The sequence below is a fragment of the Typopeltis vanoorti genome, chromosome 9 (genome assembly GCF_054136105.1).
Source record: "Typopeltis vanoorti isolate ZY-2024b chromosome 9, IOZ_Tvanoo_1.0, whole genome shotgun sequence".
Classification (NCBI taxonomy): Eukaryota; Metazoa; Arthropoda; class Arachnida; order Uropygi; family Thelyphonidae; genus Typopeltis; species Typopeltis vanoorti.
In genome coordinates this window covers 9,622,233-9,635,968 of record NC_143557.1, presented here as the reverse complement: position 1 = coordinate 9,635,968, position 13,736 = coordinate 9,622,233, and the positions used below count along the sequence as shown (strand labels likewise).

The 13,736-nt window shown below is 36.0% G+C and overlaps 1 protein-coding gene across 1 annotated transcript in view; it reads left to right on the top strand.

The window, feature by feature from the left end:
• Positions 1–13,736, top strand: part of AIMP2 (aaRS-interacting multifunctional protein 2) — an 87,612-nt gene that overhangs the window by 8,244 nt on the left and 65,632 nt on the right. The window contains exon 2 of the mRNA XM_090398376.1: positions 8,104–8,268. Within this exon, the coding sequence (XP_090254502.1) occupies positions 8,104–8,268 (165 nt within the window). The remainder of the gene's footprint in view (positions 1–8,103; positions 8,269–13,736) is intronic.

Genomic DNA, 13,736 nt, shown 5'->3' with positions numbered 1-13,736 from the left:
TGTAAGCAAACAAAGTTGGCACCTGAAGTATCTTCAAGACTGACGCAACTTGTGGTAAAAGTGGACCAAGCTCTCATCACTTGTCTTAGTATCTCCCATAATGCAAATTATAGTATCTCCTATAATGCTATGCATTAAGGGAAGAGCCACTACCCAGACCGGTTTCAACCTTTATTGAGGTCTCATCAACAGCAGCCAGACCCAGAGGTGGTGATACTAAAGTGGAAGTAATGGAGAAGTCATATTTACCTATACGAGTTGGAAAAATGTACCTCACCTTATTATTAAATTACTCTGGATTTAGAGAAAGATGTTGGAAGTTTTTTTCACTTGCTTAGACCATAATAAATTTAGTTTAATCCTTTATTCAGGTGTAAGCAAACAAAGTTTATGACTTCTCCATTACTTCCACCTTAGTATCACCATCTCTTGGTCTGGCTCCCACTGACGAGACCTCAATAAAGGTCGAAACCAGTCTGGGTAGTGGCCCTTCCCTTAATGCATAGCATTATACATGTCCGCAAGAGATGTGCTTTGCATTATAGGAGATACTAAGACAAATGATGAGAGCTTGGTCCACCTTTACCACGAGTTGCCTCAGTCCTGAAGATACTTCAGGCACAAACTTTGTTTGCTTAACAACTTGGATAAAGGATTAAACTAAATTTATTATAGTCTAACCAAATGGAAATAAACTTCCAACATTTCACTCGGATAAGCAGCTTTCAGAGGTGAACTATAGACTCAAATATACAAACATCATTGAAGAAAAAAATGAAAGAGTTTGAAAATAAGAACCAAACCTTAGAGATTCAGTAGCAAATCCTGAAGAAAACAGAGGCTAACTCACATTAATGAAAAAGTCCATATAAGGAGGAATTGGTGGCGCAGATTTCAGCCTTGCCAAAAATTACTGTGATCACTGAGACGTGGTTGACAAAAGAGGATATAATAACAGGATTAGAAGTCGCTGGGTAGAGCATTTATGCAGAATTGGGAGGGAAAGCGTGGTGGTGGAGTACTACTTATGATAAGTGATGATGTATGTCCTCTAAGAGTGGAGACTTTGGAAGGCAGTGGTGCTAATGATTTTGAAAGCATATGGTGTGAGGTAGAGGTGGGCAAGACAGGATATTTAGTGGGGTGTTGCTACAGACCCGGGAGCACAGAGGGTGGGGACCAGGAAATGTTTACACAGTTGAGTTTGTCAAGTGCAAGAAGTATGATTGTTATGGGAGATTTTAACTACAGTAATATAAATTGGGGAGAGGAAGATGCATGTAGCAATAAGTGTTGGATCCTAATTCTTCTCAATCTATACTTTGGATCTGACATTTAGTTATGACGATGTTCTTAACCTAAAAAATAGTTGCTAGTTGATTTCTAATACAAATATAGAGAAAATTTATATTTATAGACTGCGCCACTATATCTGGATTAGTTCAAGAATTGAAGATAAATCAACCCTCAACTATTACTCCTTAAAATATATACTGGCCGAGTATATTTAACTTACTTAATTCACCCGCTTTGGTTCGAATATTTTATGAATGGTGCAGTAAAAGAGATTCGGGCAAAATACAACTTTTGATTAACAAAAACAAACATTTAATTTAGAATCACAAATTATACACATAAGTTCAAAATCACTAATTAAGATATTACAAATGCTTTAGCTCTTCTGATAATACAGTCATACAAACTCAGGCATTGGTCAGTTATCTGAAATACAGTCTTCACACAGTTCACTTAACACTTAATAAAGCTTAATGTCATAAAATTCCTTAGTGATCATTCACATTAACATCTCATAGTTTTTTTAAGTTTTAGATACAATTTATTGTTGGCAGTACTTTTTCACAAGCTTACACTTTTAAATCTACGCTTCAGCTAACCTCCGCAACAGTTCTGTTAGTATAGGGATATTCTAGGAAGAAACACACTCATATCTCTGCATAGGAATATTAATGGTTGGAATATTCTTACCGACAATATTCCTTCTTCATATACTTATGTGCAAACACTTTTTGTAACTGTATACACTTTAATCAATTAACGGCACTCATTTAAAAAAAAATCTTCTTAGAAATAACTGGATTAATTAACGTTCACAATACACACAATCAAACGTTCTTGCATAGATCAAACCGCTTGCACTACATTTGACATCACTTAACTAATTCAGTGTTCTACTAACAACTCTCATACTAAGGTAACACACAATAATTCCTTAACTTGAAGTTTAATATGCACAGTTGCCTACTCCTTCAACATCAATTTAATCCTTTAGGCACCATAATTCTTAACACCGCTATCATTAAACTCAACTTTGTTGCCTCTAATTATTCTCTAGTTACTTCGTGCTATGCTTCAAGTTTCCGTGTGTCCTTGAAAGGTCGGCCCTGAAATTAAATCTCAACTCAAGTATTTCTAGTCTATTTAGTAGTCACTCAGCTGTCTTCCGTAGCTATAATTGTTATTCTACAACTTATTAGCTAACCGCCTCTCGACTAGTAGAATTTATTTAGCTGCTCGAGTGACTTGCCGACTCGCTATTATCGCACTGCGATTCCCGAATGCTCCAATTCCAACCTAATGCCAATCTCTCTCTAACAAATCTCTTAATTTCAGCGTTCATCGCTTTTTATATCCATTCTTCCCGCCTAAATTGTTCTCGTGATTTCTTTAACTAAAACTCTTTTCAATAAGCTTTCTCCTCACGTGGTGTTCCAAAAACGTGCTCGCCTACTTACATACGTTTCCATGACAACAAAACAAAATATAATAAAATTGAGCTATTGCATAACATTAAACTTCTACAAACAGGAATAAATACAGAATATTTACATTTCAAATAATGTGCAGTTAAATTATCAAATACAAGTTCTTATAATATTAACATAGTAATAATTAAAATAGCTTAATAATATTTAATACAGTCGTATCACTATTAATACATATATCTTTGATTAAATAATTAGATATTAGACAAAATTAAGGTAGTTATATGAATATTAAACTGTAAAATAAGTTATTTACATTAAATAATATTTACAAGTCTAGCCTTTGTGATGGAAAATCATGTTGGATTCTGAACCAAATAATAATTACTCTAATCTCTACATAATCAGAATCCAACAAAGGGAATGGAATTTCTAGAATTCTTGAGGGACAAATGTCTTAGGCAACATGTAATAGAGGGAACAAGAGTTTTGGATTTCGTTATAGCATCAGAAGAGTTGATAATAACTGAGATGACTTCTCTCCCACCAGTTGGAGAGAGTGACCATATGGTTTTGACTTGGAAAATGAATAGACATACAGGAGTATCAAAGAGACGGGAACGTATGTGGAATTATAAGGCAGGTGATTATAATGGTCTAAGATGTCAACTCGGGGAAGTTTCATGGAGGGAGGAATTGGAAAGCCAGGATATCATTAGTGCATGGGAAATTATGAAAGAATATTTGTTAGCAGCAATGGTAAGTTCTATACCACGAGTGAACAAGAGGACACAATTTCGAGTAAAGTGGATGACAAACAATATTAAACAGGAATTGCATGCAAAAAAGAGGCTATGGAAGAGGTATAAAGAGACAGGTGAAGAGGCTGCATGAAGAGTATAAGACATAGGCCAGAAGAGTGACTAGTATGGTAAGGAAGACGAAACTGGAATATGAGAGGAGGTTGGCCCTAAGATCCAAACAAAATCCTAGGAAATTTTTTAGATATGTGGCCAGTAGGAGGAGAAATGACTGTGGAAGAATGATATTGTTGGATAAAAATGGGAATAGAGTGACTTGCGTAGAGAACATAGTGGAATTGTTCAATGAACACTTTATTGGAGTATTTCATCCTGGAGGAGTCAGTTTTAATGCTAGAGGGATTGGGCAGGTTCGAGGTTTAGAGGTACAGGAGGAGAGTGTGTTTCAAATACTGAGTACTCTGGATGTCTAAAGCTGTGGGACTGGATGGTATTTCACCACGAGTTTTGAGAGAATGTGCTAGGGAACTGACAGTGCCTTTGACCTGGCTTTTCAATGAAAGTCTGGCTGCAGGAAAGGTGCCCATGGAATGAAAGGAAGGTAAGATAGTGCCATTGCATAAGGGCGGTAGCTGACTGGAAGTGTCTAATTATAGGCCAGTTTGTGTGTCATCAGTAGTTAGTAAGATCTTGGAGAAAGTAGTGAAGTACCGTACACAGCATTGGGCAGATGAGGGTAATGTTATCTGTGAGTCAACCTGGATTTGTGAAGGGGTGCCCTTGTTTTAGCAATATGCTAGCCTTTTATGATAAATTACAAGAGCATTAGATGAGGGGAAAAGCATATACTGCCATTTTCTTAGACTTAATAAAGGCATTTGACACGGTGCCACATCATAAGCTGATATTTAAGTTGCAGCACATGGGTCTAGATGTCAACTGGATTCAGGATTGGCTGTCTGATAGGTATCAGAGAGTTGTGTATGGTGGGGCAGTTTCAAGGAAGCAGAGGGTTATAAGTGGGGTCCCACAGGTCTCAGTACTGGGACCTATATTGTTTAACCTTTATATCAATGACATTGTCAGTGGATTGCAAGGGGATATTCAGTTGTTTGCGGATGGTGCAAAGCTGGGAAGGATTATTAGTAATAGTGCAGATGCGGCAGCCCTGCAAGAGGATTTGAATAAGCTAGATAGATGAGCAACTGAAAGGAGGTGTCAGTTTAATGCAGCAAAATGTAAGGTCTTGAGGTTTGTGAAATAGCGATGGGACACTGAATACTCTATGGGAGGAGTTATATTGGAGGAAGTAGGGGAGACAAGAGATCTGTGGTTGATGATTGATAGAAACCTGAAATTTAGGGGACATATTGCAAAGGTGGTGAAGGTAACACGGAGGATTGCTATAATAATGAGAAGGATGCTGACTTGCAGAGATGAAACAGTTATTATTCCGTTGCATAAGACCCTGATCAGACCACACTTGGACTATTGTTCTCAGATTTGGTACGCAGGAAAGGGGATAAATTAACTGTGGAAAGGGTACAAAGATGGTTTCAGGAATGTACAGTGATAGTTATGAGGAGCAGCTGAGGGGAAATGGACTGCAGAGTTTGGTGGATAGAAGAAGGAGAGGTGATATGATTGACACTTTTAAACTGTTGAGAGGTGGTTACAGGGTTAACACTGGGGACTTCTTTCGCTTGGTTGAACAGCAGGAAGGAGTGATGACAAGAGGCCATCCCTGGAAGTTATGAAAAGAAACTGTGAGCAAGAGGGTGAGGACTGGTTTCTTTGCATGGAAAGTGGTTGAACCAAGGAATGCATTGCCTGAAGGAGTGGTGAGAATGAGAATGGTCAATGAGTTTAAGGAGTGGTATGATAGACTTTGTATTTCTTAGGAAGGACCTCCCACGATGAGTCTTTTGACTCTATGGAGGCCTGAATAATAATAATAAGGATTCCTCTCTTCACGACGAGAATCGAACCTAGGTCTTTTCCATTTGAAGGGTTTAATGTTCTGCTCTTCTTCCGGTTGTGCTACTCTACGGAGGCACTATAGGGGGGTGATTATGAAGAGCTCAGGAGACAGCTTGCAGGTGTAGCATGGAATGAGGAGTTAGCTGGAAAAGAGATCAATGCAGCTTGGGGGATTTTCAAAAAATATTTAGTGGATGCAATGTCTAAATGTATACCACGGGTGAGAAGGTTAAATAAGTTAGGTGTGAGATGGATGAATAAAGAGATTAAGCATGCAATACAGAGAAAAAGGGCATTGTGGAGGCAGCATAAGAGAAGTGGAAGTAACCAATTTCATGAGTTCTACAAAGACCAGGCAAGGAGAGTGACTTGGTTGGTGAGAGTAGCTAAAGAGAGGTATGAACAGCAGTTAGCTAATGAAGCTAAAAAGAATCCTAGGGAGTTCTTTCGATATGTAGCCAGCAAAAGAAAGAATGATTATGGAAGGATGACATTGATTGGAGGAAATGGTATAAAGACAGCTGTTGCAGAATGTGTGGTGGAGATACTTAATGAGCAGTTCATAAAGATCTTTCAATCTTGTGAATGTGACTTCATGGAGAGATTAAGAGCAGTTGATGATGGGGAGGAGAGACTGACTGTAAGTGAGCAAGAGGTGTTTGGGGAGTTGAGTAAACTAGATGTAAATAAGGCTGTGGGACTTGATAATATATCACCGCGTATTCTGAAGGAATGTGCCAGAGTGTTGACACCTGCCTTGACATATTTTTTTAATACGAGTCTTGCACTTGGTCAAGTCCCTAAAGAGTGGAAGGAGGGCAAGATTGTGCCACTTCATAAAGGAGGTGATCGTACTCAAGCATCAAACTATAGGCCTATCTGTGTGTCAGGTGTTGTGGTTAAGTTGTTGGAGAAGCTTGTGAGAACTAGGATCCAGAGTTGGGTTGACAACAATGGTATAATCTTTGATGGACAGCATGGATTTGCTAAAGGGAGGTCGTGTTTTAGTAATCTACTTACTTATTACAATAAAGTGACTGCTTCCTTGGACAGAGGAGAAGGATACACAGTAATATACTTGGATTTTGCAAAAGCTTTTGATAGAGTACCTCATGATAAGTTGACAGTCAAACTAGAGCAGATGGGGTTGGATATTAGATTAGTGCATTGGATTGGAGACTGGCTATCTGATAGGTATCAACAAGTTGTGTATGGGGGTGCAATATCCAGGAAAAGGAAATGACCCTAAAACAGATCCTCAGGGATCTGTTTTAGGGCCATTACTATTTAACTTGTATATTAATGATATTGGCGAAGATTTGGATGGAGATATTCAGTTGTTTGCAGATGATGCAAAGTTGGGACGAACCATAAAGAGTAGTGAAGATGTTGTGGCCTTGCAAGAAGACTTGAATAAATTGAGTGATTGGGCAAGCAAATGGGGATGCGAGTTCAATGTTGCAAAATGTAAGGTTTTAAAATTTGGAAAACAAAGATGGGATGCAGAATTTATGCTTGGTGAGAATATATTGTTGGAAGTAGAGGAAATAAGAGATCTGGGAGTGATAGTGGATAAGGATCTAAAATTTAGGGGACACATCGCCAAAATTGTGAAGACAACACAAAGACTTCTGGGAATGATGAGGAAGACACTGACGTGTAGAAGTAGGGAGATTCTTGTTCCATTGTATAAGGCTTTGATTAGGCCACACATGGACTATTGTGCCCAGATTTGGTCACCTGGTTTTCAGAAGGATGAAGAGATGTTGGAAAGGGTGCAAAGGCGACTGACTAAGGTAGTTTCTGACCTCTGGAATGTCGAGTATGAGGAAAGATTGAAAAGATGTAATTTGCAGAGTCTAGTGGAGAGAAGGAAGAGGGGAGATATGATAGAGACCTACAAGTTGGTAAGGGGTTGTTATAGGATCAATGGTGGAGAAGTTCTACAGAGAATAGTGGGAGATCAGGGGAGAACCAGAGGTCATACCTGGAAACTGTATAAAGAGGGTGTGAGTAGGGGAGTGAGAGGCAGGTTTTTTTCGTGCAGAGTTGTGAATGATTGGAATGCCTTACCTGAGAGTGTGGTGTCTGCAAGGAGTTTGAATGTGTTTAAGACCCGGTATGATGAGATGTGTGTGAGATAAAAGGACCTCCTAGATGAGTCTTTGACTCCATGAGGTCTTGTTTTAATAATAATAATAATTAGTCAGGCATTTGCGTATTTTTGTTGATACCTTTTTTTAATAATCAAAATAGAAATCTGTAGTTGGGCAAACGATTTTGATAATCTGTGCATCTTTCTCTAGAAGCCAAACATAAGAATTTGTTTGGCTTTTTCCATATTAGCCACTTCATGTTGTTGTAGCAAAGTTATGGTCTTGTACCAGGGTATGAAAACCCCCATCCCTCCAGACTTACACAAATTTCAATGCCAGGAAGTCCATTTGCTGCAAAGTTTGATCCATCAACTTCTGACAACACTGGCCAAATATAAGTTTAAATATGAAATTGAAAATAAATCAAGTATTATTAATTCAGGATATTTTTTTGCCCAGAATTAAATCAAAGTTATTTATATTACAAAATGGTTGTGCTCTGAATCTTTTTATGATGTTTTTTTTTGATATAACACTCTTTAGAAAGAAGATAGATTTGCACACCTGGAACATTCCCAAGAAAAAATACTCCTGAAGTTAGAGGAACTGAAAAAGCAAGTCCAGCAGATTAAATTTGAATTCAGTAGTCCTACAAGAAAAGTAACCACTGCCCATTCTTGTAGTACTGATAATAATAATAGAGCGAAGGTCAGTTTATAGTTTGATTCAGAATACTATTATATTAAAGCACCCTCTCTTGGTTATAGAGAGAGTGCTTTAATATAACTTAGCAAATACCAAAAGATTTGTTCTGCTGTGTATAGAGGCTTTATGAGAGATCTTTTAGTCAGTAAAATGAAATGCATATATTCTAAATGTACTAATAAAAACATCAAAAGCATTAAGATATTAATACACTTAATATTCATTGTGGTGAAGAAATTTGTAGGTCTGTTTTATTATATTTCTTAACTAATTTTACTCTTTGTTTATAGTGAAATAATACAAGTGTATAGATTATAACATAAAAGTGTTGTGTATTGTACTATAATAAGTGCATGTGTGTAATAAAGGCTACCATCAACTCCCTGGAACATTCCTTTAAAACAAGTAGTGATCAGGGACGGAATGGGCGAATGCCATAGGCGGAAAAGCAAAAGGGTGTAAAACATAGCGTTTATGTTACAATTATGCTGGAGGCAGAAAAAAATTTTTAAAAAAAATAATAATAATAATTTAATTGGATATATCATATATTTAAAAAAATATTAAATTTATATATACATATTTATAAAGATAATTATATTTTATTCTAATTATATAAGCTCGAAATAATTATTTTTATTTTGATAATCCCTGGGACAGAAACATTTAGATCCAATTTCATAGAGAAAATTTTATTCTCTTATAAATAGAATATTTTTATTTATGATACTTTTATAAATAGAATATTTTTATTTAAGAAACAAAATTAAATGGAAATTTTTATTTAGTAATTTAATATTTTAATATAAAAAATTTGATATATTAATAAAGATGAAACTTTTTGAATATAAATAATTTTTTTTAAACTGTATTATAGTCGTATAAAATTATCTAAAATTTCGCGCAGGTGGTTAGTTAATGTCGGATAATTATCAGTTCTCTTGTTTACATTATTAGTTGTTGCTGAAGTTTAATTATATTGATGGTATATGTGATGATAAGACATACCTAGGATAAATGAAGTCATTAATGTGGTGACTATAGTCAGTAATGCGGTTGATTTTTCATTGCTTGGAGTGGTGTATATGCGTCGAGTTAGGCCTAATTTACACATGTATTACTACAAGTAATACATGTGTAAATTAGGCCTAATTCTATGATACACCTGTCAACAGGGTGTATCATGAAAGCATCCTGCCTCATGCTTCTCGTTCAGCCGTATTACGGCAACAATATATTTTACAAAGATACAGCGTTTAGTTTACCAAATAAAAAAGCGCCATTTCCCATTGACAGTTAAATATGTGCTTATTATATTTTATTAATAAAAAAATTATAGTCATACATACTAAAACTAAACATTTTAGAACCCACTTATTAGATACTTATGGAAACGACCCATAAAGTATCATACGATGTCAATTTCATAAACTTTTATAGTCTATATATTAAATTATATTATGCATGAATTCCCCTACTCAAATTGTGAGTCACTATCGCCCCGACTTTCACGTTGGAGCGATAACTCGCTCCCTGCAGTAGACAATTCGCCCTCCACAACAGCAACTATACTGCAGAAAGAAACACGAAAAACACTTAGTTTTATCATGTCACTGAATAAGGTTCACAGACATTTGCAGACTATGTAATATATTTCCCAACAAATAGTGCATTTAGAGACAACTGGGAATATAAACACTAACTAATGAATCACATCTCCCCTCCAACAGAAACTGCTGTATAGACTCAAGCAAAATCACATGTTGCCGGTGCAACATATGGTTTTGTTTACACTACCCCGTTATGAATGTGTGAAAACCAAGAAATATATAGTGAATATATTTCAGATATTATGGAAATCGGTTTAAGAGAATTAGCATTTCCATTCAATTGTCAGCTTGCTTTTTGTTTGGGTCGCTCGATCTTTTGTTAACACCACACCAATCATATGCATTTCTTAATAGCTGCTCTTTCTCTATTGGCCTACAATCGCACACATCTTTCACTTCTCATTAGTAATTTGTGAAGGATTGTTCATTACGTATCTCAAGTCTTAAATTACTGGTAATTTTTGCTTGATATAATGGGAAAGAAGATGACTCTATTTGGGTAGATAACTTTGATGTTGCACACAAGGAAACCGTTCTCGAGGATAGAAGTGATGGAGAATAGAAGCTTCTTGGTAAGTCATATCCATTTTCAGTTTTTTTTTCTGAAAACTTGAGTTTCCGAAAATCCCGCATATATCTCTCATCACAATTTTTTAGCTTTAATTTTGGGGGAAAAGTGCGAGTTATATTCAAGTAAGTACGATAATTTTTTAGCTTTCAAATTCTTAATTATGGATCATATAAGTATGTTCTCAGGGGTTCACATTGGTGAGTACGGGCATGGCAAACCTGAGATACCCAGGCTTGACCTGATCTTACTTTATACAATATACACTTGGTATATCATATCTGGAGACTGGTCTTCTACTCTCTCTTACTTCTTACTCCCCTCTGGGTGCTATTAGAGCAACTCAAGGGTGAGGGGGTGACTCTTTCCTCTCAAACTGTAGTTTCCACTATCTACTAAAAAAAAGCGGCTGAATTCAGGTCAGCGTGTTGTAGTTGACACTTGACGAAAACTTAATCATTGAAACCGAATGAACTCTAACCATCCTAGAGATACATGTGGCTCGACCATCACCCAGTCAAACAAGGGTCGCGCCCACTATTAGGGAACCAAGATAGTGAAGGCGAAAAATATTCTATTTTAACAAAACATCACTTAATAGACAGGAAAAATATAACAAGCATAGGAACGTGGAATGTAAGAACTCTTCACCAGGAAGGAGCATTGGAAATACTACTGTGTGAATTAGACAATTACCAATGGGAAGTGATTGGACTCTGCAAAACCAGATTGACTGGTAAAGGAGAATTCCACCATGGACAGTACAAAATCTTAACTTCATGCAGGGAGGACAACAAACACCAAGGATGAGTAGCACTTATATTAAAACCAGAGGCTGAAAACTCTCTATTGTCCTACAATCCTATCTCACCTAGGATAATTAAAGCAAGATTTAAAACATCAATCGGATCACTAACTATTATTCAAGTATACTCACCAACTTCGACATCATCAGAAGAAGACATTGAGGAGTTCTATATAGATTTGCAAAAAGCAGTACAGCAGACATCAAGTCAAGATCTCCTAATTGTAATGGGGGACGTAAATGCAAAAGTAGACAAAGACTGGAATACCTGGCCAAGAGTAATTGGAAAGTTCGGGTATGCAGAAAGCAACGAACGTGGCAAAAGACTGCTAAACTTCTGCTCAAATAATAGACTAATAATAACTAACACTCTCTTTAAACATCCAAAACCCCAAAGAAAATGGATATGGATATCACCAGACAGACAAACCAAGAATACGATAGACTATATCAGGGGTGTTCAGCCTGTCGATTGCAATCGACCGGTCGATCTCTTGTATATTCCACCTTACTTACAGATTTAATTAAAACTGAAAACATAATATTTTATTTATCATTATTTTGTATTATTTTTAATTCGCTTTAAGTGTATTGCTATTGTTTATTTATTTTTCGTTAAAATTGTCAAGTCAGTAATTTTCTTATAAGTCTGGATAAATGAATTAATTTGGATCAGTGGAAGTCAAACAGCGAGCCGAGTGAATACGATTATAAGCAAAGTGATTGTGGCTTAAATATTAAAAATTCCAAAGCACATTACATTGATTTTTTTACTTAGGTTAAGTCCCATGTGAATATTGGGAAAAAAAAAAAAACTTTGTTTGTTTCGGTATAGTTTGTATTAGACGTTTTTGTAAATAACTCTTTTGAAGCTAACTGTATATACTGCTTTAATAATATGTTAGAGTGTTAAAAACAAAGGCAATGTTTTTGTTACCGAAGCTGTACATGGTGGTATTAGAAAGATTGTTATTGAAACTTGTATGTATGAGAAAGGCTTGCAGGCTCTAAGTGTAAAAATTTCCGAAGTCAGTCAGAAAGAGTTCAGACAACTTTCCGATGGCTGGCAACTTACAATCGAAAGAAAGCGGAGGAGAACAAAAGGTGTGCCGAACTTGAAACTTAAGATGAAAGACTCATACTGATTCTTTGGGGGTTGCCAAACTGCATGCGAGGTCTCACAGGAGGCCTAATAAAAAGGGACTGAAGCAAGCAGATGGGGTCCCAGTTCCAGAATTGCTGTCAGAGAGACTGCCCGGATCCATCTTGCTTGAGAGAAGAGTTTTTCGCTTCCAGAAAGGAGCTTCTCGGTTCAAGACGTCGCTAGAAAGAGACTACTTCTAGGCTGCAGACAAGGTTTCAAATTGCCGAAAGGAAGAGTTCCAATTGCCGGAGAAAGGTTTCCAGGCCAGTTTAATCTCAGACATTCACCAGTGTGTCTGAGATTAAACTGGAATTTAATTTCAGACAGAAACTAAAATAATGATAAATTTTCATTACAATTTGATAAATCAAACGACTTCACTGATATTGCTCAGTTAATGGTATTTCAAAATTATCCAAGTAAAGAAGAACTTTTGAAAATTATACCATTATTGGGAAGGATTATGGGAGAAGACATTTTTTTGGCATTTGATGAATTTGTGAAACAATACAAACTTCTGCTTTTTAAACTTGTGTCTATTACTACTGATGGTGCTCCTGCAATGATAGGTAATAAATCAGGCTTCATTTCATTATGTAAAAACGATGACAAATATCCAGATTTTTTAATGTACCACTGTATTATTCACCAACAAGTACTGTGTAGTAAAAGATTAAACACAAAAGATGTTTTGGATATTACATTAAAAATTGTAAATTCTGTTCAAGGAAAAGCCCTGCAACGGCGGTTATTTAAATTACAGACAAATGATGATAGGGAACTTCTGTTGTACAGTAATGTTCGCTGGCTCAGCAGAAGTCAGTTTTTAGAAAGATTTCTTGTATTAATTAACGATATAAAAAATTTTATTGATGAAAAAGGAGATATTTATCCACATTTGAGTGATAAAAAATGGTTGTTGCACTTACCATTTTTATTAGATTTCTGTAAGAAATTAAGCAGTTTAAATTTAGAGTTACAAGGTAGAGATAAAAATTTAATTGACATGTTAAGTATAATAAACATTCAGAATAGTTTACCTTTAAAATCAATAAACAATGAAGTCATTTGGAAGTATACACATGAAAAATTCCTAATATTAACTGATATTGTGCGAAAAAATTCTGTCGTGTTTCGGATCGACATACTTGTCAGAATCCGCTTTTTCAAATATGACCATCATAAAAAATCAATTAAGAAACCAAATTACAAACGATCATTTGGATGATTGTCTGCGATTGGCCACTTCTTCATTATCAACTTGACTATGTAAATATTGCGAGGTCCAAACAATGCCAAATTCCACATTAACTTTTCTTTCTTTTTTTTTTTTTTTAATCAACT